The sequence below is a fragment of the Paroedura picta genome, chromosome 3 (assembly GCF_049243985.1).
Source record: "Paroedura picta isolate Pp20150507F chromosome 3, Ppicta_v3.0, whole genome shotgun sequence".
NCBI lineage: Eukaryota > Metazoa > Chordata > Lepidosauria > Squamata > Gekkonidae > Paroedura > Paroedura picta.
In genome coordinates, this window is record NC_135371.1 from 75576917 (window position 1) to 75604492 (window position 27576).

Genomic DNA, 27576 nt, shown 5'->3' on the forward strand with positions numbered 1-27576 from the left:
CAGGAACAAGCTTTATTTCAGCAACGTGGAGTCCGCTGGTATGGAGTAAGAGCTTCCACCGAACTCCAGGTGGAAGCTCCCTTTTATACAAAACCCACCTCCTTAGGCTGTATTGCCCCACCCAGTACTTGCGGAGGGAACATGCTGATACAATCATGACTCATGCACATATGCGAGGTTTTCCGGGGTTCCTGATGGCCCATTTTCCTGGAACAAAGGGCCATCTCCGGGCCCTTGTCAAAAGGTGGAGGGGGACATTGAGGTTCTTTAGCGGCCATTGCCACCTCAACGATCGGGTGGGGCGCCCAGCTGCCGGCTTGCCTATGATCACCATGCCCTACCTCCGTGATCGCGGGCGCCTCTGATGGCGGGGTTCGGTCCGGTTCCCCAGCCACCAAGGACCGAACCACGACAGTCTAACAGGTAAAAAATAGCCTAGTCCCTCCGGTTGAAATAGGAGTTCACAAGGAGTGAACAAGACGCCGTTCTTGCCCGGATATATTTTTCTAGCTATAAAAACTCCTATAATGGAGGCGCCCCATCCTACCCTGCTTGTGCATGTGAGGCTTCTTGCACCTTTCCTACACATTGCCTAGTGGATGGAGCCGCCCCTTCCACTCCCTCTGTTCTGTACGCTAACCTAAGCTCAGTTTTAGGGATTCTTAATCTAACTATCATCTAGTATCTTTTACTTTTATTATTATTTCTTTTAAGGATAGGTAAAAGAGCAAAGCTCTCAGAGCCTAGCCCACTATTCAAACCTAGCCCATTTATTCCTGTAGGGAATATCTTGTAGGTTTCCTGTTCTGGGTCAGAACCTCAGCCCTTTCTTACAGGTGGATCTCCATGCTGTTAGATGGAGTCTGATAGGTTTGTGATGCAGAGAAGACTTCAACTGACTCTTTTGAGATGAAGAGGTCCACCTTGGGGTATCCACACAACTTGAATACCACTTTGATTGATCACTTTGAATTTATAGTGAAAACTTTGCTGAAGGTATCTGTATGAACATTTAATGATCTAGAAATATAGGTAGATTTTAACATAATTCTTCTGCCCTCACGATCCATTAATGCATTGTGTTGCCCCAGGCACTATCTGACATGTATGTCTTGAATGAAGGTGGAGGCAGGTGGTTAGACAAGAAGGTAGCTGAGTCTTGCCAGATCTTATAAAGATTTTCAATCTTCCTAGTGGTGGCTTGTGCTGAGGACAGTTTCAAACAGACCATGGTTGTGCGTTCCATTAGGCCCTCTATCACAGGAAAGATCATAGGTCCCATCGAGCCCAAGATTTTATTCATATGCTTATTGTCTACTGTAGTAATTTCAACATCCAATGCCTTCATCATACAAATCATCTGTTCCTCATAAAAGCAAAGGTATTCACTATAAGATATAGGTGTTAGATTCCTGCAAGGCAGTGGTTCTCAACCTTCCTAATGCTGTGACCCTTTAATACAGTTCCTCATGTTGTGGTCACCTCCAACTATAAAATTGTTCTTTCACAGAAACTTACCCGAAACTGACCAATGGCATGAAGATCCATTCTTCATGATTGTATATAAATTGCTTTCTTTCTGGGGTTTCTCAGTTCAGTTCTGCCTCATGGCTTCACCCAAGCACATTAAACACAGCAGATGTTCATCAGAGGTAATCATTTGGGTAGCACGCTGGGTACATTTTTAAACAAGGCCTTGGGCGCCACAGAATAGAACAAAGACTAATTTTTAACTGAAGAATGAGCATACTTCACCAGTTCCTAAGGACTGCTAGTTCACAAATGAATGGTGTTCATTTGTGAAGATGTTCAGCCCTAAATTCCCCTACCTTCTGAAGTCTGGTTGACAGATTTAGAAACTATTGTTGGCCCTCATCATGGCAAACTACTGTTAACATGAACTTCAGAGTGCAAGGACACTGGGCTAAAGTATACTCCCAATAGTGAAAATACAGAGCAGGATCCAACGATAAATGTATAGAAGCAACTGTATTTAAGGCAGCAATAGTTCAAGACTGCAGGAACACATAGTATACCAGTATAATTTTAACAAAATAAAAGTGCATGTGGACCAATTGCATGTACACTAATTTACACTAATTATGCCCTGTCTTTCATTCCAATGGGAAACCAAAGTGGCTTACATTATTTTCCTCTCCTTACAACTGCCCTGCGAGTTACATCAGGCTGAGAGTGTGAAACTGTCCTAAGGCCAACCAGAAAACTTCCATGGCAGTGTGGGGATCTAAACCCAGCCTCTGAGGTCCTAATCGGACACTCAACAACACGTTATATTTAATTTTCTCTTGAAAATGAATCAGAGGAATATCTGGTGCTATGTCCTTCATACATAGAAAAGATAATGGGGATATAATCACTTTCACAAAACAAGCAGATGGCAAGCAGTAATTTGCACTTTGAAAAAGGACCACTGCACAAGCAGAATTTTTCTATGAGATCCAAACAATACTTTCATTCCCTCATCTCCACAAAACTGTCTTCACATACAAAGGACACAAAAGAACTTTAGGGTAGTTCCTGAAAGCATGCCACAGACAGAATTCCAACATGTTGGATCCTATCTTCTAAAAAACAATGTTTTTTAACCAAGTCTGTCTATGTACATCAATGGTCAGTGACATATACACACATGTAAAATCCACAACCCTTGTCCATCATCTTCAGGACCTCTTTAAGGACTGGAGATGTCCCGAAGGACTGGAAGAGAGCAAACGTTATTCCGATCTTCAAAAAAGGGAGGAAGGATGACCCGGGAAACTACAGACCAGTGAGTCTGACTTCTGTTGTGGGGAAGATAATGGAGCAGATATTAAAGGGAGCGATCTGCAAACATCTGAAGGACAATTTGGTGATCCAAGGAAGTCAGCATAGATTTGTCTCCAACAGGTCCTGTCAGACCAAGCTGGTTTCCTTTTCTGACCAAGTAACAGGTTTGCTGGATCATAGAAATTCGGTTGATGTCGTTTACTTGGATTTTAGTAAAGCTTTTGATAAGGTTCCCCATGATGTTCTGATGGATAAATTGAAGGACTGCAATCTGGATTTTCAGATAGTTAGGTGGATAGGGAATTGGTTAGAGAACTGCACTCAAAGAGTTGTTGTCAATGGTGTTTCATCAGACTGGAGGGAGGTGAGTAGCAGGGTACCTCAGGGCTCGGTGCTCGGTCCGGTACTTTTTAACGTATTTATTAATCATCTAGATGAGGGGGTGGAGGGACTACTCATCTAGTTTGCAGATGACACCAAGTTGGGAGGACTGGCAAATACTCCAGAAGATAGAGACAGAGTTCAACGAGATCTGAACACAATGGAAAAATGGGCAAATGAGAACAAGATGCAATTTAATAAAGATATAAGTGTAAAGTTCTGCATCTAGGTCAAAAAAATGAAAAGCATGCCTACTGGATGGGGGATACGCTTCTAGGTAACACTGTTTGTGAACGAGACCTTGGGATACTTGTGGATTGTAAACTAAACATGAGCAAGCAGTGTTATGCAGTGGTAGAAAAGGCAAAGGCCATTTTGGGCTGTATCAACAGGGGCATCACATCAAAATCACAAGATGTAATAGTCCCATTGTATACGGCACTGGTCAGGCCACACCTGGAGTACTGTGTGCAGTTCTGGAGGCCTCACTTCAAGAAGGACATAGATAAAATTGAAAGGGTACAGAGGAGAGCGACGAGGATGATCTGGGGCCAAGGGATCAAGCCCTATGAAGATAGATTGAGAGACTTGGGAATGTTCAGCCTGGAGAAAAGGAGGCTGAGAGGGGACATGATAGCCCTCTTTAAATATTTGAAAGGTTGTCACTTAGAGGAGAGCAGGATGCTGTTTCCATTGGCTGCAGAGGAAAGGACGTGCAGTAATGGGTTTAAACTACAAGTACAATGATTTAGGCTAGATATCAGGAAAAACTTTTTCATAGTCAGAGTAGTTCAGCAGTGGAATAGGCTGCCTAAGGAGGTGGTGAGCTCCCCCTCACTGGCAGTCTTCAAGCAAAGGTTGGATACACACTTTTCTTGGATGCATTAGGATGCTTTGGGCTGATCCTGCGTTGAGCAGGGGGTTGGACTAGATGGCCTGTATGGCCCCTTCCAACTCTATGATTCTATGATTCTATGACACAAACACCTTGTTGAATGCCACCTACATGCAAGCTGTTATTAGTACTCACATCCACTCTGAAGTCTTCAAGGCGCCGGAATTTGCTGAGGTATTCTTGAAGTTTGCCATCAATGTCCAAGGTTTTGGCTTTGGAATATTTTAAGAAGGCCCAAAACTTTTCAAGCCCATAAAGTTGCCCTGTTATGACAAGACCCACAAAAAAGTCAGTTATGTTCACAAAGGAATATTACAGGAAAACCAAGAACTGTTTTTTTTGTACTCCATTGTTTACTATCTGAAGGAGTCTCAGAATGGCTTACAATCCCTTTCTCTTCCTCTTCCCAGCACTGAAACCCTGAGAGGTAGGTGGGGCTGAGAAAGGTCTGCAAGAATTGCTCTGCAAGAACAGCTCTGTGAGAACAGTGACTGGCCCAAGATTACCCAACTGGCTACATGTGGAGAAGTGGGGAATCAAACATGGTTCTTCTGATTAGAGGTCACTGTTCTTAACCACTACACCATGCTGGTGCTAAGGCACGCTTTCTCAACCAGGGTTTTGTGAAACCATGGAGAAATGTTTCCTGAATGGGTGGGAGTTAATTTTTTATATATCGGGTGATATGATCAAACATGGTCATGTCAACCTGCCCCCTCTCCCAAAATGGCCAGTGGGCCTGGAGGGGGTGGGAAGGGGACATGCCCTGAGCACGTATGTACACAACTATGCTTCCCAACCATATTCTGCACAATCAGTCTACAGTTGTCATGCAGAGGCAGGCAATGGCAAACCATCTATTCATATCTTGCCTTGAAAACCTTACAGGGTTGCCATAGGTCAGCTGTGATATGACAGCAAAAATGGAGAGGGGTTGATTTTAGTCTTACAAGGCAGAGAGCTGCTCCAACATCCCTTCAGGCACATGTGACTTTATGTTAAAATATGCAGTATGACTTTTAACTTGGAAGATGGGATGGATGTTCACAGCTACCACAAGTTAAAATTTCTTGCCACCATGTAAGACTCATGACAGACAGTCTGGGACACATGGCCTGGGACAGACAGTATGGGATCCATGGCTACCACTTACCAGCTTCATAATCTTTTATAGTTTCTTCTTGAAAATCCTTAAATATGTCAGGCCGGAATTTTTTCTCCAGCCCATAGCTGTAGTATCGAAAAAGGCACTCCAGTCCATACCTGCAAGATCATGATACACCCACCATCATTAGCTCCCCAGGTTACAATTCAGATGGAAGGCTGCACTATTACATTCCCCTAAAGAATGACATGCAGACACGCAGAAAGGGCAAATATCCAAGGTTCCCTTGACTCTTCCCTACCTGGAAGAACAAGCATGCTGCTATATATCTATTAGTCTTCCCCCCTCCCCTCATAATCTAGTCCATTACATCCTTTCTATAGGATTCCTAGGGTTACAGACTCTGGGTTGGAAAATTCCTGGAGATTTGGGGGTACAGAGGCTCCAGAAGACTTGAATACACTCTCTAAAGCACCCAGATTCTCCAGGGGAACTGATTTCAATTATCCGGAGATGTGTTTGCTTTGGTAACACATAAACTAAAAATAGAATGATACAGAATAGAAAAGTTTAGAGATGAACTGCAATTTCAGGCCTTACCTGGAGAGGGCACAGTCCCTGCAGAAGCTCAATGCTTCCTTGGCCAATGCATCTGGGCATTAGTTGGAAAACTTTCATTCTTTTCTGTCCTCTTCCCTTAATATATCATCCCTTCCCACCAATACACATAATTTCCTTACTGACAGCTTTCTCGGTGTTATGCTCTCTTACACATCTAAAGTTTTTTTCATCCTCCATCTGCCTATCCCAGTCTTTAAGCAATGCAGTTACTTGCTGACGATACACTGAAGATACTCCTGCCTACCTGTACCCTTCTTTTGCATCTTCCAAGGCCAGCTGCTTGAACTCCTCATACATTTTTTTGTTAAAGTGATCACGAAGAAAGAAAGACCAGAATCTGAACAGTGTGTTCATTTCCTGGGACTGACCAATGCCCAGTCGCTTGCGTTCTGTTCAGGGAAAAAGAGGCAGGATGTAATACCCTAGAGATACATGGGAATTTCCAAAAAGGAAAAAAAAATAACTATCACATGATTCAGATTGCCTTACAGTGCACACAAATGAAATATTAGCACAGTCCTGGGAAGGGTGGAGAGTCTACTGACATTCCAAAAGGACAAGCTTGTTCTCTTGTTTACACATTACACAGGAAGACACAGAACCTAGACATTCACCCTTCCTTCAAATTGTGATGGGAGGATTCATTTCCTCAGGATATCCTCCACACTGATGAGAAGGAGTATTCACAGCAAGTCCCATGTGCCATATCCATCTTATGACTTCACACATTTTTATTCTGCCCTTGCTCCTGCAGTGAGTTTAGAGTGGTATACTTGGTTCTCCCTTCTTCCTTCTATCCCCTATGAAATAATCCCCAAATAAACCAAGGACATGATGATTATATCCACATCAGCCAAAAAAACTGACATTAAATCAAATTCTGCCTATATATCTTTACAACACAAGAACTTCCTGTTTCTGCTCCATCCCTGCAGACCATTTTGGTTTTCAAATAGTCATATGCTGCCCACAGATCATAAAACATACTATCATGAGACCTTATAAACGAAAAAAAAATAACAATGCTTCTCAATTGACTAAAGGAATGCAAACTTTTATTCTGAATGCAAACATTCATTTTGAAATGGCAGGACCAGGAGCAGAGGCATATAAGTATAATTAATTAATTAACAAACTAAAACATCCCTGGATGCCAGCCACTTCAATCAGTAAGTATTTGACAAGCAAATCCTGGCCGTTCCTGCTGATAGGCCCACCAATCCACTACAGGAATACCCAAGACACAAGTATAGCATCTATATCATTAAACATACTAGTTACTATGCTCAGTAATGGTATATTCTACATCAGTGGTCCCCAACCTGCAAGCCGCGGCCTGGTGCCGGGCTGCGAAAGCCATGGCGCCGGGCCGCGGCTCCCTCTCCCCGCCCCCCCCCCGCAGTAAAAAACTTCCCAGGCCGCAAGCTTGCAGCCCAGGAAGCTTCTTACTGCGGCAGGGCGGGGAGAGGGCATCAGGGCCGGGCCGCGCATCGTGCGGGCGCAGCCCGATGCGCGGGCGCGGCCCGCTGGCACGGCCCGATGCGCGAGCGCGGCCCAATGCGTGGGCATGGCCCGCGGGCGCGGTCCGCACAGGCGCGGCCCAATGCCCTGCCGGTCCCCAGCCTCAGAAAGGTTGGGGACCACTGTTCTACATGAAAACCAGGTACACAACTTCAGCTGTGAGTCTCAGACTGACCGTTAAGGCAGCGGCGGCGATACTTGTGGTAGACATGTTGCGTGAAGCCATTTTCCTTAAGAAGTTCATGGGAGGGGTGCTGGAACTTGGGCAAGGACTGTGGAGTGCACCCATAGCTGCCCATGGCTGGGGTGCCTTCTGAAGGGCTGGAACTAAGCAAGAGGGAACACTGTTAGTAAAACCATCAACACATTGCTCAAGTACTCCTGGCATTTTCTGAAGGATCACCAAGAGTAGTGATCCCCAACCTGTGGGCCGCGGACCACATGTGGTCCTTCAACTAATCGGAGGTGGGTCGCGAAGGACGCCTTCTCCCCCCCCCCCCCCGCCCCTTTACTTCATCCCCCCCCCGGCCCTTTACCACACACTTTGGGTGTCATTGTCTCCCATCACTCCCAGATGGGACTATCTCATTGCAGAGAAACAAGCTCAGGGTTCCCATTGATTTGTCATTGTCATGAGTTAAAATTTCCATGAAAATAAAATGTTCCTTATGTTCATTGTTGTGGCATGTCTGTATCTTATTTTGAAGGGATGTTTAAACATTACCATAGCGATCAGAGAGCGTTAGGGCTGTGGTTGAGAGTAGAGGAGTAAACTACCTCCCCACCGGGCCCTCAGTAAAATTGTCAAGCGTTGAGTGGTCCCCGGTGATAAAAAGGTTGGGGACCACTGACCAAGAGGATCAAAGGGAAAATTTTTCAAGTTGCAAACATGTTTTTTTTTTAGTAACAAATTTTTATTTTCAAGATAGAAAAATACATGCATGTTATTAAGGCCCGTCATATTACATGGAATGAAAATATAAAGTACAGTAAGCCCTGATTGTGAATACTGATAATTATACAACTATAATATTGCTTATAATATTCCCCCCATCTCATAATGTCCCTTTATGATTCATTTTGCTAGACAGCTCAAATATGGACCCCATTGTTCTCTGGAGTTGCAAACATGTTTGTGACCAAATACTAAAAGCTGATAAAGAGTTCTTAATTGGAGGCTGAGGATAACATCATGATATGGAATAACAAGCCCAGTCCTCTTAGTGAGGACACCAAGGATTCATGCCCTCAACTGTGCTTTTTAGGAAGCAGTGTAAACCTTCCCACTCTGGGCTCTATTTTTCAGTTGCACAATCTGGGTCTTCAGATTGCCAACTCTGTTTTTTGGTACCTGATGGATGCAGTTCGAGGCCTATGTTCTCGGGAATCCATGACCCAACCAACATGGCATTCCATTGGCGGATTTGAACTATGCCGTGTCTTCCTCTTCCGGGGTGCCTGAAAGAAGCAGTGGCTAAAATGAAAGTTCTCTGTTTTGTGAAGGCTCACACCTCCCAGCACCCTCAAATCAGCACTGCAGGAAAGCAGCAACAAAACCTCTACACATCATCACATCTATAGAGGTCAAGCCTCTAGTATGCAGCCCTTACCTTGGCATCTATCAACCTGCCTTCTTTAACTACTGGGTAAAACCGGGGTGTCTGCGTTGGGTCTTTAAGCTGAGGCGTGCGAGGGGTCCGTGGAGTCCTGGCATTGCGGTAGTTTGGAGATTCTGGCACGGTTGTTGGCAAAGATCGGGCAATGGCTGAAGGCTCTGGTACACCAAACAGCTTATTGGCCAAAGCATCTGTAGGAACTAAAAGAAGAAACCAGTCACTAAAATTAATGCCCCAAATATTTCTGCTTATAATAGCACAAGTCTTCCAACAACAAAAGCCACCTGTTTACAATGCACATCTATTGATTTCACCAAGAGAAAAAGCAGCTAATAAGAGCTTTTACTACCATATTTGCCGGTGTATAAGACGACTGGGCGTATAAGACGACCCCCCCAACATTTCCACTCAAAATATAGAGTTTGTTATATACTCGACGTATAAGACTACCCCCTCTTCCACACACCAAATAAAATGTAAAAGAGCATCAGAAGGGGGGGGAGGAGAGAAAGAGAGAAAGAGAGAGAGCCATAAAAAAAGAAAAGAAAGCAAGAAAGTATGCTCGGATTAGTGATTACCTCCCTTACCCCAAAAAAGGCGAGAGGAGAGGGTTAACTGTCTCTCTCTTTCTCTGTTGCAAGTTGAGGCTGCTACAGCTTCCTCTGCTTATTTAACTGCAAACAAAGAGGGAGCGAGCAAGAGAGCGGAGGGCAGAGCAAGGAGTAGCATTCCCTGCGCACCAAGCTTTCAGGCCCCAGCACCGGGCCGGCTGTGTTTGCTCTCTTCCTGGCACCTCCCCCCCCCCCGCAGCATTCTCCTCCTTCTCCTTTGCCCCTTGCTCGCCCGGCCAGCTCTTCGGGAGCTCTCTCTCCTCCTCCCGCTTCAAAGTCTTATGTGGAAGGGAGGACCCATCACTGCCACGGTGAAGTGGAGCGTGCATGCAGGCACAAATTGGGCGGGCCCAGCGAGTTCTGAGCCGGGAGGAGTTCACAAAACAGCAGCAGAGTTGGTGAGCCCAGTCAGGGGGGTGGGGCTGCTTCGGCATCCCTTAATTCTGGTCATCTTACACTATGGGCACCGGGAGAGCATCGGGAGGCCACTATAGGCAGCTATATCTATCCCAACTGAAGTGCACCCGGCGTATAGGACGACCCCTCCCCACTTGGAGGCAAGTTTTTCAGGGGAAAAAAGTTCTCTTATACGCGGGCAAATACGGTAAACTAGCCAGAAAGCCCATTGCAACCAGGAATGCAATGGGCACTAGGACCCAGGGGACACTGGCAGGCGCAGATCTCTCTCTCTGGCAGCAGGGGCCACAGGAGGTAGAAGAAGAAGAAAAAGAAGAGTTGGTTCTTATATGCCGCTTTTCCCTACCCGAAGGAGGCTCAAAGCGGTTTACAGTCACCTTCCCATTCCTCTCCCCACAACAGACATCCTGTGTGTGTGTGGGGGGGGGTGAGGCTGAGAGAGCCCTGATATCACTGCTCGGTCAGAACAGTTTTATCAGTGCCATGGGGAGCCCAAGGTCACCCAGCTGGTTGCATGTGGGGGAGTGCAGAATCGAACCTGGCATGCCAGATTAGAAGTCCGCACTCCTAACCACTACACCAAACTGGCTCCTTGCCAGGTAATCAGGGCCCATTGCAATGAAGCAAGGGTCGTTTGCAGTTTGGGGCTCCTTTGCAGTTTCTGTCTCTCTGTCTCTCTCTTCCTCGCAGCAGGAACCATAGCAGGTAATCAGGGTTCGTTTGCGGTTTGGCAGGGCTCTCTGTGTCTCTGTGTGTCTTCCTCAGGCGTCTGAGAGCAAAGTGGCTAGCATCCAGGAAAGGAGGGTGGAATATGGAGAAGGAGGGCCAATCAAGCTGCAGCCAACTTTGCTGGCCCCACCCTGATTGGCCCTATTCCATCATGGACAGCCAGGACACTGTCACAAATATTAAGAGGAACAATGGATAAGGATGTGAATAATTCCGGCAACAATTCTATGTGTTTGATCATGATAAATTATTAAAGAATTCAGAGTTTGCAATGTTATAAAAGATTAACTTCATAGATGTCATAGTCCCATTGTATACGACACTGATCAGACCACACCCCCGGGCCGCGGCTCCCTCTCCCCGCCCCCCCCGCAGCGAGAAGCTCGCCATGCCGTGAGCAAATCGGCCACCAAAGTGGCCAATTAGCTTGCGGCCCAGCAAGCTTTTTGCTTCGGGGGGTGGGGGGGAAGCTTACCAGGCCGCAAGCTAATCAGCTGCTTCAGCGGCCGATTTGCTCGCGGCCTGGAGGGGTGGGGAGAGGGAGCTATGGCCACCGCCGGCGCAAACGTACATGCAGGACTTGCCGCGAATGCGCATTTGCGTCCAGCGGGGGCGCAAACGCTCATGCGCAGCACTGCCGCACGTGCATGTTTGTGCCCCGCCGGACGCAAACACGCATGCAAGGCAAGTCTTGCGTGTGCGTTTGCTCAACCGCCGGACGCAAACGCGCATGCGCAGCAAGTCCCGAATGCACTTTTGTAACAGGGCTGCCGCATGTGCGCAGGGCCCTGGGTCGCCCTCTCCCCCCACCCCGTGACAGTGGTCCGCGGCCACAGAAAGGTTGCGGACCGCTGGTTTAAACTACAAGTAAAACTATACAGGCTAGATATAGACTAGATTAGCGATCCCCAACCTGTGGGCCACGGACCACATGTCGTCCTTTGACTAATTGGAGGTGGGCCGCGAAGGACGCCTTCTCCCCCCCACCGGCCCTTTACTTCATCCCCCCGGCCCTTTACAACACACTTTGGGTGTCATTGTCTCCCATCACTCCCAGATGGGACTATCTCGTTGCAGAGAACAAGCTCAGGGTTCCCATTGTCATTGTCATGCATTAAAATTTCCATGAAAATAAAATGTTCCTTATGTTCATTGTTGTGGCGTGTCTGTATCTTATTTTGAAGGGATGTTTAAACATTACCATAGCAATCAGAGAGCGTTAGGGCTGTGGTTGAGAGTAGAGGAGTAAACTACCCCCCCCACCGGGCCTAGGTAAAAGGCGTTGAGTGGTCCCGGGCATTGAATGGTCCCCGGTGATAAAAAGGTTGGGGACCACTTTTCTAGATATCAGGAAAAAATTTTCACAGTCAGTAGTTCAGCAGTGGAACTACTCTGACTGCGAACATTTTCCCCCTGATATCTAGCCTATATCGTTGTACTTGTAGTTTAAACCCATTACTGTGTGTCCTCTCCTCTGCAGCCAATGGGAACAGCATACTGCCCTCCTCCAAATAGCAACCTTTCAAATACTTAAAGAGGGCTATCATGTCCCCTCTCAACCTCAGCCTGATAAGTAAATATGAAGCTATGCTGGTAGCTAGAAATATATTCCCAATGTTAACATAAAAGGTAACTGAAATGGAAAAAAACCCCAAGAAAGGAACATTGAATGCTCATAGGTGTACGAAGGCCGAGAATAGCTTTTGAAAGAGATTTCAGACACAACCAGCATGCTGCAGTAGATTACACATCCTACCTTGCTGGAACCTGGGTGGTCCAGGTGGGACTTCCTGATTTGGATCCACAGGAGGCTCTGGGGTCAGAGTATTAAACTGTTCTCGGCTTATCATATTCACTTTCTTGAAGTTCTCAACTTCTTGCTGCAATTGAAAAAAGTGAATATTAAAAATTAAATGTTTTTGACCAAAGATGGTAGGACAATGCATGAAACAACCAATGCAGCAATGCCTTTGAAGTATCTGCAGTTGAAATTCTGGTTTAAGGATTGCTGCCTTTCTCACTGCATAAGGATTTTAAATGAAGCAATACATTAACAGCTCCATCTAATATCAAGGACTGTGTGCAAGATTTGCATGTGAAATACTCTGTTCTGCCTTTATGGTATCTGATGTGACATAGGGATGTGCAGGGGGTTTTAACTGGCATTTTCCAGATCAGGTTTATTGGAACTGAAAAAATTTCAGGATTCCTGAAAAATCCTATATCCAAACACCAGGACTGATTGATTGATTGCCCAGCCCACTTGACCCAGTTATCATGGAGCAGGTTACAGAACATAAACATACAATATATATATTTAATAAAACATACAACAAATAGTTGAAAATGTAATTTTCCTAAAATTTATATAAGCTAAGTTAAACCAACAGCTCACAACCTGGAGTTGGTATTTATACCAAGCCGATTACCTGATGAGTCCCTGTACCAAAGGTTGCCACAGGGTGGGGTGGAGTTGTATAGGCAGAGTAGGTTTGCGTTATTCTTAAATATTCAGTGCTTGCTGGCCTCAATCATAAGCCTGGCGGAACCTCTGTCTCACTGCCCTGAGGAACTGTATAAGTTCCATCAAGGCCCTCATGTTCTCTGGGAGCTCGTTCCACCAGGCAGGGGCCAGGGCCAAAAAGGCCCAGGTCGAGGTCAGCCTCACTTCTTTGGGGCTGGGGATCACAAGTCAGTTGGCTGTGACTAACTGAAGTGTTCTCTGGGGGATGTATCCAGACAGACTGTCCCTGAGATACACAGGTCCCAGGCAGTGAATGGCCTTGAAGGTTAATACCAAAACCTTGAACTGAGCCCAGAACTCCACTGGCAACCAATGCAGCAGCTGCAAAATTGGTCTTATATGAGTCTTCCACGGTGTCCTTGTGAAGACCCATGCCACTGCATTTTGGACCAGTTGTCATTTCCAGATTAAACTCCAAGACAGGCCCACATGGAAAGCGAGTCGCAATAATCCAGGCTAGAGGTGACCATCGCATGGATCACAGTAGCTAGGTGCTCCGGGGTCAGATAGGGCATTAGTAGCATAGTTTGGCGAAGATGGAAAAATACCAGCTTTGCTACTCTTGTGATTTGTGCATCCATTGACAAGGAAGAATCAAAAATCATACTCAGATTTCTGGATGTGTGTGCAATTCTCAGTTGCACACTGTCTGGGAGAGGGAGCCGTACTTCCTGTTCTGGCCCTTTCCTCCCTAGCCACAAAGGACCTCCATTTTTGAAGGGTTTAGGCTCAGCTGACTATCCTTGAGCCACCTCACCACAGCCTCAAAACATCCAGTTAATGAGTCAGGAGGGATATCTGGTCAGTTATCCATCATGACATAGAGCTGGGTGTCAGCCATATATTGGTGGAACTCAAGCCCATAACTTCGGATAAACTGGGCAAGAGCATGCATTAAATAATGTTGGGGAGCATGCTGCATTGCTATTCAAATCCGCAATTGAATGGAAATCCCAAAATTTTGAGGGTCCAATAAACTCAAACCGAAAAAAACAAATTAACCAGTCCAATCCTGGGGCTGGCTTGGCTTTTCCAGCCACCCAGTTTAAACTGACTGGCAGAAGAATTCAGCACAGAGCTGCAGCTGCATGGAGCAATTGACTTCCCACTGGAACAGCGAACCCAGCTCAGCTGCCCTCTCCTGTCATCCAGCTTAATCTGGGCAGCAGAAGAAGGCAGCACAGCAGTACAGAGTTATGCCAGCTGCAGCTCTAAACTCCCTACCAATTTGGTTGGCTTAGGTAAATCTGAATGCACACGCCTACTGAAAACTACAATATTAAAGGTAAAGGTATCCCCTGTGCAAGCACCGAGTCATGTCTGACTCTTGGGGTGACGCCCTCTAGCGTTTTCATGGCAGACTCAATACGGGGTGGTTTGCCAGTGCCTTCCCCAGTCATTACCGTTTACCCCCCAGCAAGCTGGGTACTCATTTTACCGACCTCGGAAGGATGGAAGGCTGAGTCAACCTTGAGCCGGCTGCTGGGATTGAACTCCCAGCCTCATGGGCAAAGCTTTCAGACGGCTGCCTAACCACTCTGCGCCACAAGAGGCTCTTACTACAATATTAGAGACTGCATAAACCTGAGATTGTACATATTCTTAACTGACGCAGGACTTCCTCAACTTTGGCTGTTTTGACAGAGTTGGAAACAAGGCAATACAATCAGAACGGTTATCCTCTGAAGCAGTGGTCCCCAACCTTTTTATCATTGGGGACCAGTCAACGCTTGACAATTTTACTGAGGCCCGGGGAGGGGGGTAGTCTTTTGCTGAGGGACATTGCCACTGCCGCCTGAGCCCCTGCTCCACTTGCTTTCCCGCTGGCACCCCTGACTTCCTGCCGCCAGCTGGCGGGCGCTGCCAGCAGCAGCTATGTAGTGCCAAGCCGAGGGGAAACTACAGACCAGTGAGTCTGACCTCTGTTGTGGGGAAGATAATGGAGCAGATATTAAAGGGAGCGATCTGCGAACATCTGGAGAACAATTTGGTGATCCAAGGAAGTCAGCATGGATTTGTCTCCAACAGGTCCTGCCAGACCAACCTAGTTTCTTTTTTTGACCAAGTAACAGGTTTGCTGGATCGGGGAAATTCGGTTGATATCATTTACTTGGATTTTAGTAAAGCTTTTGACAAGGTTCCCCATGATGTTCTGATGTCCTCCTGTCTCCCCCCCCCCCCCCCCAATCAGTCCTCCTCCAGTGTGCCTGTTAACATGGTTGGCAATGTCAGTTCCGGTGACATGATACTTGCGGGTGAAGGGGGGGCACACTGCAGGGAGGCATGGCCAGCTGACATCAGCTGGACTTGGATTTTAGTAAAGCTTTTGATAAGTTTCCCCATGATGTTCTGATGGATAAGTTGAAGGACTGCAATCTGGATTTTCAGATAGTTAGGTGGACAATTTGGTGATCCAAGGAAGTGAGCATGGATTTGTCTCCAACAGGTCCTGCCAGACCAACCTAATTTCCTTTTTTGACCAAGTAACAGGTTTGCTGGATCGGGGAAATTCGGTTGATGTCATTTACTTGGATTTTAGTAAAGCTTTTGACAAGGTTCCCCATGATGTTCTGATGGATAAGTTGAAGGACTGCAATCTGGATTTTCAGATAGTTAGGTGGATAGGGAATTGGTTAGAGAACCGCACTCAAAGAGTTGTTGTCAATGGTGTTTCATCAGACTGGAGAGAGGTGAATAGCGGGGTACCTCAGGGCTCGGTGCTCGGCCCGGTACTTTTTAACATATTTATTTATGATCTAGATGAGGGGGTGGAGGGACTACTCATCAAGTTTGCAGATGACACCAAATTGGGAAGACTGGCAAATACTCCAGAAGATAGAGACAGAGTTCAACGAGAAAAATGGGCAAATGAGAACAAGATGCAATTTAATAAAGATAAGTGTAAAGTTCTGCATCTGGGTCAGAAAAATGAAAAGCATGCCTACTGGATGGGGGATACGCTTCTAGGTAGCACTGTGTGTGAACGAGACCTTGGGGTACTTGTGGATTGTAAACTAAACATGAGCAGGCAGTGTGATGCAGCGGTAAAACAGGCAAATGCCATTTTGGGCTATATCAACAGAGGCATCACATCAAAATCACAAGATGTCATAGTCCCGTTGTATACGGCACTGGTCAGACCACACCTGGAGTACTGTGTGCAGTTCTGGAGGCCTCACTTCAAGAAGGACGAAGATAAAATTGAAAGGGTACAGAGGAGAGCAACGAAGATGATCTGGGGCCAAGGGACCAAGCCCTATGAAGATAGGTTGAGGGACTTGGGAATGTTCAGCCTGGAGAAAAGGAGGTTGAGAGGGGACATGATAGCCCTCTTTAAGTATTTGAAAGGTTGTCACGGAGGAGGGCAGGATGCTGTTTCTGCTGGCTGCAGAGGAGAGGACACGCAGTAATGGGTTTAAACTTCAAGTACAACGATATAGGCTAGATATCAGGAAAAAGTTTTTCACAGTCAGAGTAGTTCAGCAGTGGAATAGGCTGCCTAAGGAGGTGGTGAGCTCCCCCTCACTGGAAGTCTTCAAGCAAAGGTTGGATACACACTTTTCTTGGATGCTTTAGGATGCTTAGGGCTAATCCTGCGTTGAGCAGGGGGTTGGACTAGATGGCCTGTATGGCCCCTTCCAACTCTATGATTCTATGATTCTATAAGTCCAGTCTGATTTTCCATTCACATATCTGAAGACATAGCTCTGGAAAGCTTATCTGTAACCACTATGCCACAATTCCCAAAGGTCAGTCCTCTCCCACAATCAACGAACATTCCACACCACAGGTTCTTGACACCCATATCTCCACACCCATGGCCTCATTTGCCACCATGCCACCACAACCGCCCACACAACACACATGACAACCCCATGCCCTTACAGACTGGACAACACCTCCCCTTCCTCTTCCCACTGCCAAGCTCTAGCGCCCGTTGTATTCTTGGAGACAACGGGCTTTGCCCCAGTGATTATATGATTCCTACAGATCACAGCGGGCCAATAAGAGAGGCAGACTGCCCAGGTTAAAGTAGCAGTGCAAGCCCGGATGGCCTTTCCTGGTCTCCTAGTGGCCAGGAAGTGCAGTGCACCCCTGGACACCCTCCCATGTCCCCCAGCATGTCATCCAGTAGTATGAACAGTCATATATATATATATACACAGAGAGAGATTACAAATGAAATGATAGGAAATTTTGAATGATAGGAAATTTTTCCGCACATTTTCCTCATGAAAGCTCTGCTGATAAGATTCCAGCAAGCCTGCATGTAATTTATGAAAATCCATCTCCCTAGCTGGAACACTTTTGTACAATGTCTGTCCTTTCAGGTAAAGAAATTTTGTTGCCATAGTAGTCCTAATAGATCTTTTTGGTTTTGGGGTTTTTGCTTTTTAAATTAATTTATTTAAATATTATTTCGATTTTTATCCCGCCACTGTCCAAAGACTCATGGTGGGTTACACAAAGTCAAATTAAAACCCCATTAAAATAAATCATAAATTCCCAATACCATTAAAACCCATAAAATGGTGGCATAATCCCCAATTCTTCCCCAATTTACAGTCAAACTATCACAGGTACAGGATTGCAGAGTGGAATAGCGTTGGCCAGAAGATGATACCCAGTTGTCCCTGAAACCTGGCCTCAACCAAAGACCTGGCAGAAGAGCTGCATTTTACAGGCCCCGCAGTACTGAGACAGCTCCATCAGGACCCTCAGCTATTCTGGGAGCTCTTTCCACCAGGTCGGGGCCAGGACTGAAAAAGCCTCAATGGCTTTTTGAGGACAGGTTGAGGACAGGTATGCTTCTCTGGAGCTATGGACCACAAGTAGATTGTCTAATTTTACCCAGTGATTATTGGTTGATTTTTTAAATAAACAAATTGTGTATTGCTGTGAGCCAACTTAGGCATGTATCTGTGAAGCAACAGGAAACAAATTTTTTAACAGTAAGTACACTGTGACCAAACTCGACAGAAAAATCATTAATGCTTGGCATGGTCAGCAGCAAAAGGAAATGTGGTCGCCAAAGGATCCGCTGGCTTGACACGATCAAAGCTGATACAGGGATGACCATGAACCAATTAAAAGAAGCAGTCAGAGAAAGGGACACATGGCAAAGAGTTTCCTATAGAATTGCCAAGGGTCGGACATGACTGAACGGATAACATCATCATCATCATCACACTCCTCTTGCCTACACCCAGCACAAATCACACCTATTTCTGTTTGTGCTAAAATTGTAGTTCTGGTTCTTACCTTTATTTGAGAGTACTCTGGCTCAAACTGTTCTGTCCACAGGTCCTGTTCATAGTAATAAAGTCCATCATTGATCACCTTGGCCAACTCTGAGCTCATCTTGGCCCTAGATGTGTGGTTGCCTGTTCTATCTCCCCCTGGGTGCCGGCGGAGATAAGGTGGTGTCTGTGTCACAATCAAAATCTTGTTCACGTCCCTGTCATCAATCTCGTAGTCTGAATCCTCATCTGACCAATCAGTGAAGGTGTTTTTACGGCCATCCATCTGTTCCATTTCCTCATCAAACAGGAAGTCCAGTTCTTCTGGTTCATCCTGCTCCTTTTGTTTCTGAGGTATCTTGGATTCTTCTGATTTCTAGAATCAAACAAGTAGCAGTGTAAAAGCTGACGGGGACACTAATCACATGAGACAAAGTATGGTCTGAATTGCAAAAAACCTAAGAGACAGTGGAGCAAACAGAGGCGTGAACTAATCATGCTTGGATGACTTCCCCTACTGAAGGAGAAAGTGAGATTTCAGGCTGAGACTAAAGATAAAACTCAATGCCTAACAAACCAACCACAAACTGACAGCATAAAGCCCACATTATCAACAGTTAACCTTGTGTCATACTACATTTGTTAACCCTCCAAGAAACATGGAAGAGTAGAAACCTTATACACATTTGAAATCAAAGCTTAGACAGGTGGGCCAACAGACTATTATTTCGGACAAATCAGCAGTGTTATGATTCTTCACTAATGCGGAAATACTCCCCACTAGCATTCTTAATACAATTTAGGTTTAAGACAAAAAAAGATCACCATGAACTTTCTAGAAACGTCATGTTTTTTGCCCAATGTTAAAGGTTAAAGGTATCCCCTGTGCAAGCACCGGGTCATGTCTGACCCTTGGGGTGACGCCCTCTAGCATTTTCATGGCAGACTCAATACGGGGTGGTTTGCCAGTGCCTTCCCCAGTCATTACCGTTTACCCCCCAGCAAGCTGGGTACTCATTTTACCGACCTCGGAAGGATGGAAGGCTGAGTCAACCTTGAGCCGGCTGCTGGGATCGAACTCCAAGCCTCATGGGCAGAGCTTTCAGACTGCATGACTGCTGCCTTATCACTCTGCGCCACAAGAGGCTCTTGTTAAAGGTTATGTCCATACAAAAGTCTGGCCTCCTTAAGAACGACAGACAGCATAATTCTATTGGCTACCTTGGGTCTGGCTGGGGAAGGCCTAGGCCTCTTCTTTACTTCAATCCATGTCTCCGAATCCAAGTCTGGCAAGCTGGCAGAAAGGCCTTTGGGCATTGTCTTCAGATTACTAACTTCCTCTGTTTTGGTTGGCACAGGGCTGGCAGAACGAGGAGACCCAGGTGCAGATTCTGTAACATGTATTTCAGTGAAATGTAAACATTAGCACATGTAAGTAAGTACTCTTTGCAGGTTCTAAGAAAGAGTAGTTTGTATCTGGCTAATGGAGATACACGGTCCTGAGTAAAGATGCTCCCCCTCCTCCAACCCACAAGCATGTTTTAATTGCACTTAATATGTTTCTGTATTAATATATAAAGAACAAACTGTAGATTGTATTCTGTTAGCTTTTCATGACGTTTCATTTTTAGGGGAGCAAAAGAACCCTAGTTCATTAGGGTTTCAGACATGGTTCCATTCTATCAGCTGAGAATTCCATTTCTTTGCAACCAAGGACACCAGAAATGCACCAAGAAAAATTGGTAAAATGTCAACAACAGACTCATAAACTTCTCATGGTCTTGTTCAGTTAGGATCCCAAGGCTAGAAGCTTTCCACGCCACCACACACTGAAGTCTTTCTTCTAGAATTTGTTGCTTGCTGCACTGAGATTATCCACCATCTGCACCACTGGATGGTGACAAGTAGGGAGAAGCAACCATTTTTAATACTGTGAAACAGCAGATGCTCATGGTGACAGATAACAAGTTCAGTAATTGCTATTCATCACAGAGTACAACATTATTGCATCATAACAAGAGCACTCATAAAAAGAATTTTCAGACATTGACTGAGTGAAGGAGGCATGATACATCCACAAGAGGCCAGAGACTATGGCCAGGACAGACTCCTTTCCTGGGAGACTAGTTGTCATACCATTCCCAAACATTGGAAAAGGCAATGGATTCCTGGTTCCAAAACTCATTAACCACTTGAAAAGGAGCAGATTATTAACATATATATTCTCTATCAGTACTGACCTGTCTCCTTTTGGAAGCTCTGCCTGGGCACGAACTCTGGGCAATTGATGAGTTGGGAGAAGTCAGTTTGTGCATAGTCTGTTATGGGAGGTCCAGGTAAAGGCCATTTCTCTGGTTCTTCCTTTCTCCTGATCTTCTGATCCACAATCTCTACCACTTTGCTGTCCTTCAATGCCTGGAAAGACAAGCTCTTACTGTCAACATCAGTATACCAAAGCAGTGTCTGACGTGCTGTCACAAATATTGTACACCGCAGACATGTAAGTTGTGCCCCTGGGAAAAGGCCTGAGGAACAGAATAAGTGGAGAAAACAGAATACAAAAAGTAAAACCTCTTCTACTGACGAGCATTTAGAAGCTTTATTCCTCCCTAGAAGATAAAAAGATAGCGCAGTGGTCCCCAACCTTTTTGAGGCTGGGGACTGGCGGCAGCAGGGAGGGTGATTGCCTGGCCGCGCATGCGTGGCACCTTCACGCATGTGCGAAAGTGCCGTACATGCGCGATTTTGCCCACGCATGGCGCATGTGCACATGCGCAGCCCTGCTTCCCTCTCCCCCTCTCCCACAGTAAGAAGCTTGCTGGGCCGCAAGCTTGCGGCCTGGGAAGTTTTTTAGTGCGGGGGGGCGGGGAGAGGGAGCCGCGGCCCGGTGTTTGGGGACCACTAACATAGAGCAGTGGTCCCCAACCTTTTTATCACCGGGGACCACTCAACGCTGGGGACCACTCACCGGGGACCACTCAACACCTTTTACTGAGGCCTGGTGGGGGAGGGTAGTTTACTCCTCTACTCTCAACCACTGCCCTAGCGCTCTCTGATCTTATTTTGAAGGGATGTTTAAACATCCCTTCAAAATAAGATACAGACACGCCACAACAATGAAGTGTGTTGTAAAGGGCTGGGGGGGATGAAGTAAAGGGCCGGGGGGGGGGGAGAAGGCGTCCTTCGGGGCCCACCTCCAATTAGTCAAAGGACCACATGTGGTCCACGGCCCACAGGTTGGGGATCGCTAACATAGAGGACATAACATGGGCTATTACTGATACTTTGACACTAATCCATTTGCTCATTGAGACAAGCCCATACTGACAGCCTTGCCCTAAACCCAAAAAAGTTTAAGGTTCACATAAAAATCAATTACCTTAATGATAAGGCCAACATCTGTAGTCAAGGCCTGTACTCGATGAAAACTGGCAATGAGAGTGATAGGAAGAAAACCTTCTGTATTCATCTTCCGCCTCAGGAAAAAGTCTCGTTCCAAATTGTCCACACTAAAGTAGTATTCTCTAAATAAAATAAACAGGAGATGAGAACTAGAGACAAGCTTCAGACTATAGTTCCACAAGATAAGTGTACTTGGCCTTCTAGTAACTCCTTCAACTATCTGTTTATTAGTACTTTAAACCAAGGCAAAATGAATCCTGGGGAAATATTAATGTTTTATATTCTCACAGCATTCTTTGCTGAAAAGGTCCCACAGCTACTGTTCAAGACACATTCAAAAGAATACTTTATTATTCGATTTCTAGACCGCTGCTCCTTGGGACTTGCAACAAATGATACAATACATTCAGGTGTACACAATGTTTTCATCTCATATTCTTTCTTATCCTTTATGCCTTGTTTGCTGACCATGGCAAGAGGTTTGGCCACTGTGTGAAACAATGCTGAACAAGATGGACCACTGATCTGATCTAGTAGAACACCCCTTATGTTGCCTCTCTACTTTCATTTACAACCAACCCAAATCCAAGGTCTCTGTATGCAATGTACAGATAATTTTATTGATATGGTTCACCACAGCGTTATATTTTTTGCTATTTCTGTTTTTGCACTCTAAGTTGCTCTTGAGGCAGGTAGGTAGTATAAAAAAATCTGAAAGAGAATTTCCCAAGGTTACAACCATGAATTTCACTGCTTTAACAAAAGGGAAATGTTCTACAACAGGGCAGACCACATTGTTGTGTTCTGGATTGGGCAGTGCCAGCTTCATAAAACTGGGACACTTCAGCCATAATCTGCTAGAGAAATGGATCCTCTTTTAACACTTCTGTCATTAGCCCATGTGAGAGAAGACAGTAAATCTTTCAGGAAAGGGCTGCCTTTGAACACACATGCTACTCTTCAAAGGAAAACATGGTATCTGATACACGGCTGGCAGACAATCTTCACAAATCACATCTACAAGCTTTAAAACTAATAGGAAGAGCAGAATGGTGACCAACCAACCTCTTCACAAATCATGTATCAATCAATGGTTTATTATGATTCAAGATCAGCATACAGAAATAACCATGACAGAATTGCACAGTATTCAGACTATTCAATAAAAACTTTTATAATAAATCTATAAGCTCAGACAACTGAGAGCATGTGGAGAGAGCTACTGGGGAGAGTTGCTGCTGACCAGGTGAGGCTATTGTTCTGCCTGGGTGAGGTGATTGCTGGGTAATTGTTGGGAGGCTTAAAAAGGGCTGCTCCTCGCCAGAGGCAGAGCTCAGACAACTGAGAGCACGTGGAGAGAGCTACTGGGGAGAGTTGCTGCTGACCAGGTGAGGCTATTGTTCTGCCTGGGTGAGGTGATTGCTGGGTAATTGTTGGGAGGATTAAAAAGGGCTGCTCCTCACCAGAGGCGCGAGCTTTGGCGCGAGCCGAAGGGCGAGAGACAAAGGGCTCTTGGCCTGGGGTCCTTGGCCGAGCAATTAGAATCAGTAGATTATATTTCCCTAGTACTTCCACGGCCTAGACATTACAATGGACCTCCAGGACACTCATCCCATCATCTGCAGTGAGTGTGACATGATTGCCTTCCTCCCAGAAGACAAGATGGACTACAGCTGCCCCAAGTGTAAGCTGGTAAGACTTTTGGAGGAAAAGATTAGGGGACTAGAAAACAGAATTATTACTCTGACCCAAAGTAAGAAAGGGGAGGAGTTCATAGTCCAGAGCTCTGCAACATGGAATAAAGAGAATACAACCAGTCCTGAAGAGGATAAGGAGATTGACCACAATAGGGAGCCTCTGCAGGCAGTTCGGAAAAAGACTGAACGGCGAAGGGCGAGACAGTTCTCGGGGCCTTTGGAGCTCCAGAATAGATTTCAGGCCCTTGCAGAGGAGGTGCAAGGGTCAACAAGGGAAGAGGTCCCAAAACAAACTCTAAGACAAAGGGAAGAGGCCACGGGGACAGAAGGAAATGGAGTTGAGAAGAAAAAAAAAAGGAGAGTACTGGTAATTGGAGACTCCCTGCTAAGAGGAATGGATCGCCATGTGGCTGGGCCCGACCCCCTAACCCGAGAGGTGTGTTGCTTGCCAGGGGCGAAAATTAAAGATGTTTCAGACAGGCTGCCCAAACTCCTCAAATCTACGGATCGCTACCCATTTGTGATGGTCCATGTGGGAACGAATGACATGTCCCTGAATACCATCGCTCCTATTAAAAAAGACTATCAAGATCTGGGGTTGAAGCTCAAGCAAATGGGGGCACAAGTGGTATTCTCTTCAATCTTGCCTGTCAAGGGAAGAGGAATGCATCGGGAGAGGAAGATAACGGAGGTGAATCACTGGCTGCATAGTTGGTCCCGACAGGAGAGATTTGGTTTCTGGGACCATGGGATAGGCTTTCTTGAGGAAGGCCTACTAGCACCTGATGGACTGCACTTATCGAAACTGGGGAAGAATGTGTTTGGCAGGAACCTGGGGAGATTCATCAGGAGAGCTTTAAACTAAAGCCACTAGGGGAAGGAGACGATCAACATAGGGAGTGTATGGATGGAAAACGATCGGAGGCAGCCCAACCGGCAAGGCCAGCTCATAGGGAACCAAGAGTAAAAGGATTCAGTTGTCTTTATACTAACGCCTGAAGCATGGGCAATAAAAAGGAAGAGCTGGAACTTCTCATGCTGATGGAAAGGTATGATCTAGTAGGCATCACAGAAACTTGGTGGAATGATTCTCATGACTGGAATGTAATGGTGGATGGATATGAACTGTTCAGAAAAAACAGAATAGATCGAAGAGGTGGAGGAGTGGCACTGTATGTGAGGAAAGGGCTTACCTGTCAGGAAATGCTAGTGAAGGAGAGCATATCTGCCGTGGAAAGCATCTGGGTGAAAATAAGCGAGGGGAAAACAAACACTGTGGTGGTTGGTGTCTACCACCGACCGCCTGACCAACAAGAGGATGTGGATGCTGCACTTTGTGAGCAGCTTGAGAAAATATCCAAACGGCAGGACCTTGTCATCATGGGGGACTTCAATTTCCCAGATGTGTGCTGGGAAACTAACTCTGCGAAGCGTCCTCAGTCATGCAGGTTTCTGACCTGCCTGGCTGACAATTTCATTTATCAAATGGTAGATGAACCCACAAGAGGTTCAGCCATACTGGACTTTATACTGACCAACAGGCAAGAGTTGGTGGATGAGGTGAAGGAGGTGGGGACCCTAGGGGGAAGTGACCATGTCCTCATAGAATTCCTTTTGAGATGGGGAGCCAAGGAAGCTTGTAGCCAGACGCGGATGTTGGATTTTCGTAGGGCAAACTTTAATAAACTCAGAGACATGATGAGTGTCATACCATGGACGAGAATGCTGGAAGGGAAGGGAGCATGTGAAGGGTGGGCGCTACTCAAACAAGAGCTATTGCATGCTCAATCAATGACTATTCCAGAAATACGAAAACACTGCAGGAGCTCTAAGAAGCCTATTTGGATGAACAGAGAACTTCAAGAGGAACTAAGAAAGAAAAGGAAAATGTTAAGGAAATGGAAGGAAGGAGAGAGCTCTAAAGAAGAGTACCTACAGGTTACTAGGCACTGTAGATCAATCATCAGAAAGGCCAAAGCTGAGAGTGAGCTAAGATTGGCCAGGGAAGCCCATTGTAACAAGAAAAGATTTTTCAGTTATGTGAGGAGCAAACGTAAAGTCAAGGAGGCAATAGGCCCACTGTTGGGTACGGATGGACAAACTCTAACGAAAGATGCAGAGAAAGCAGAAAGGCTTAGTGCCTATTTTACATCAGTTTTTTCCCACAGGTCAAAGTGTTTAGGCACATCTAGAGATGGCTGTAGCAAAGGATAGTGTCTGGGTGGCAGGTTAACATGGATAGAGAGGTTGTCGAGAGGCATTTAGCTGCACTGGATGAGTTCAAATCCCCTGGTCCAGATGAAATGCACCCGAGAGTACTCAAAGAACTTTCCAGAGAACTTGCACAGCCCTTGTCCATCATCTTCGGGACCTCTTTAAGGACTGGAGATGTCCCGGAGGACTGGAAAAGAGCAAACGTTATTCCGATCTTCAAAAAAGGGAGGAAGGATGACCCAGGAAACTACAGACCAGTAAGTCTGACCTCTGTTGTGGGGAGGATAATGGAGCAGATATTAAAGGGAGCGATCTGCAAACATCTGGAGGACAATTTGGTGATCCAAGGAAGTCAGCATGGATTTGTCTCCAACAGGTCCTGCCAGACCAACCTAGTTTCTTTTTTTGATCAAGTAACAGGTTTGCTGGATCGGGGAAATTCGGTTGATGTCATTTACTTGGATTTTAGTAAAGCTTTTGACAAGGTTCCCCATGATGTTCTGATGGATAAGTTGAAGGACTGCAATCTGGATTTTCAGATAGTTAGGTGGATAGGGAATTGGTTAGAGAACCGCACTCAAAGAGTTGTTGTCAATGGTGTTTCATCAGACTGGAGAGAGGTGAGTAGCGGGGTACCTCAGGGCTCGGTGCTCGGCCCGGTACTTTTTAACATATTTATTAATGATCTAGATGAGGGGGTGGAGGGACTACTCATCAAGTTTGCAGATGACACCAAATTGGGAAGACTGGCAAATACTCCGGAAGATAGAGACAGAGTTCAACGAGAAAAATGGGCAAATGAGAACAAGATGCAATTTAATAAAGGTAAGTGTAAAGTTCTGCATCTGGGTCAGAAAAATGAAAAGCATGCCTACTGGATGGGGGATACGCTTCTAGGTAGCACTGTGTGTGAACGAGACCTTGGGGTACTTGTGGAGTGTAAACTAAACATGAGCAGGCAGTGTGATGCAGCGGTAAAAAAGGCAAATGCCATTTTGGGCTGTATCAACAGAGGCATCACATCAAAATCACAAGATGTCATAGTCCCATTGTATACGGCACTGGTCAGACCACACCTGGAGTACTGTGCAGTTCTGGAGGCCTCACTTCAAGAAGGACGTAGATAAAATTGAAAGGGTACAGAGGAGAGCAACGAAGATGATCTGGGGCCAAGGGACCAAGCCCTATGAAAATAGGTTGAGGGAATTGGGAATGTTCAGCCTGGAGAAAAGGAGGTTGAGAGTGGACATGATAGCCCTCTTTTAAGTATTTGAAAGGTTGTCACTTGTTGGAGGGCAGGATGCTGTTTCTGCTGGCTGCAGAGGAGAGGACACGCAGTAATGGGTTTAAACTTCAAGTACAACGATATAGGCTAGATATCAGGAAAAAGTTTTTCACAGTCAGAGTAGTTCAGCAGTGGAATAGGCTGCCCATCACTGAAAGTCTTCAAGCAAAGGTTGGATACACACTTTTCTTGGATGCTTTAGGATGCTTAGGGCTAATCCTGCGTTGAGCAGGGGGTTGGACTAGATGGCCTGTATGGTCCCTTCCAACTCTATGATTCTATGATTCTATGAAATAAAAACAGTAAGAGATTACTAGGAGTCAGTCAATTTCTTCCGTCTTATTACGCATGCAGCAGGATAAAATTTAGCTACATTAAAAGTCATTTCAACAGAGCTGTCAGGAAGGTTGGCGTAGAAGAAAAATGTGAAAGTGATCTGTTCTATCTGGAAATTTAAGCAAGGTGGGCATAGTATTTCGAGTGTGAATATCCTTGTAAAACTAACAGTATAGAACTTTAAGTTCAATGGAT

At 45.8% G+C, this 27576-nt stretch overlaps 1 protein-coding gene across 9 annotated transcripts in view; it reads right to left on the reverse strand.

Moving 5' to 3' along the window:
* Positions 1-27576, reverse strand: part of LARP1 (La ribonucleoprotein 1, translational regulator) — a 170970-nt gene that overhangs the window by 20203 nt on the left and 123191 nt on the right. For 8 of the 9 annotated variants that reach the window (XM_077326461.1, XM_077326459.1, XM_077326458.1 and 5 more), the window contains exons 8-18: positions 21827-21971; positions 20688-20862; positions 19669-19838; positions 18470-18823; positions 12440-12563; positions 8921-9126; positions 8662-8768; positions 7486-7637; positions 6034-6178; positions 5217-5326; positions 4199-4326 (exon numbers count right to left, since the gene is read on the reverse strand). In XM_077326461.1, coding sequence (XP_077182576.1) covers positions 4199-4326; positions 5217-5326; positions 6034-6178; positions 7486-7637; positions 8662-8768; positions 8921-9126; positions 12440-12563; positions 18470-18823; positions 19669-19838; positions 20688-20862; positions 21827-21971 — 1816 coding nt within the window. Of the gene's footprint in view, positions 1-3110; positions 3320-4198; positions 4327-5216; positions 5327-6033; positions 6179-7485; positions 7638-8661; positions 8769-8920; positions 9127-12439; positions 12564-18469; positions 18824-19668; positions 19839-20687; positions 20863-21826; positions 21972-27576 lie in introns of those variants that run through there. The other variant, XM_077326464.1, reaches the window with a different exon arrangement.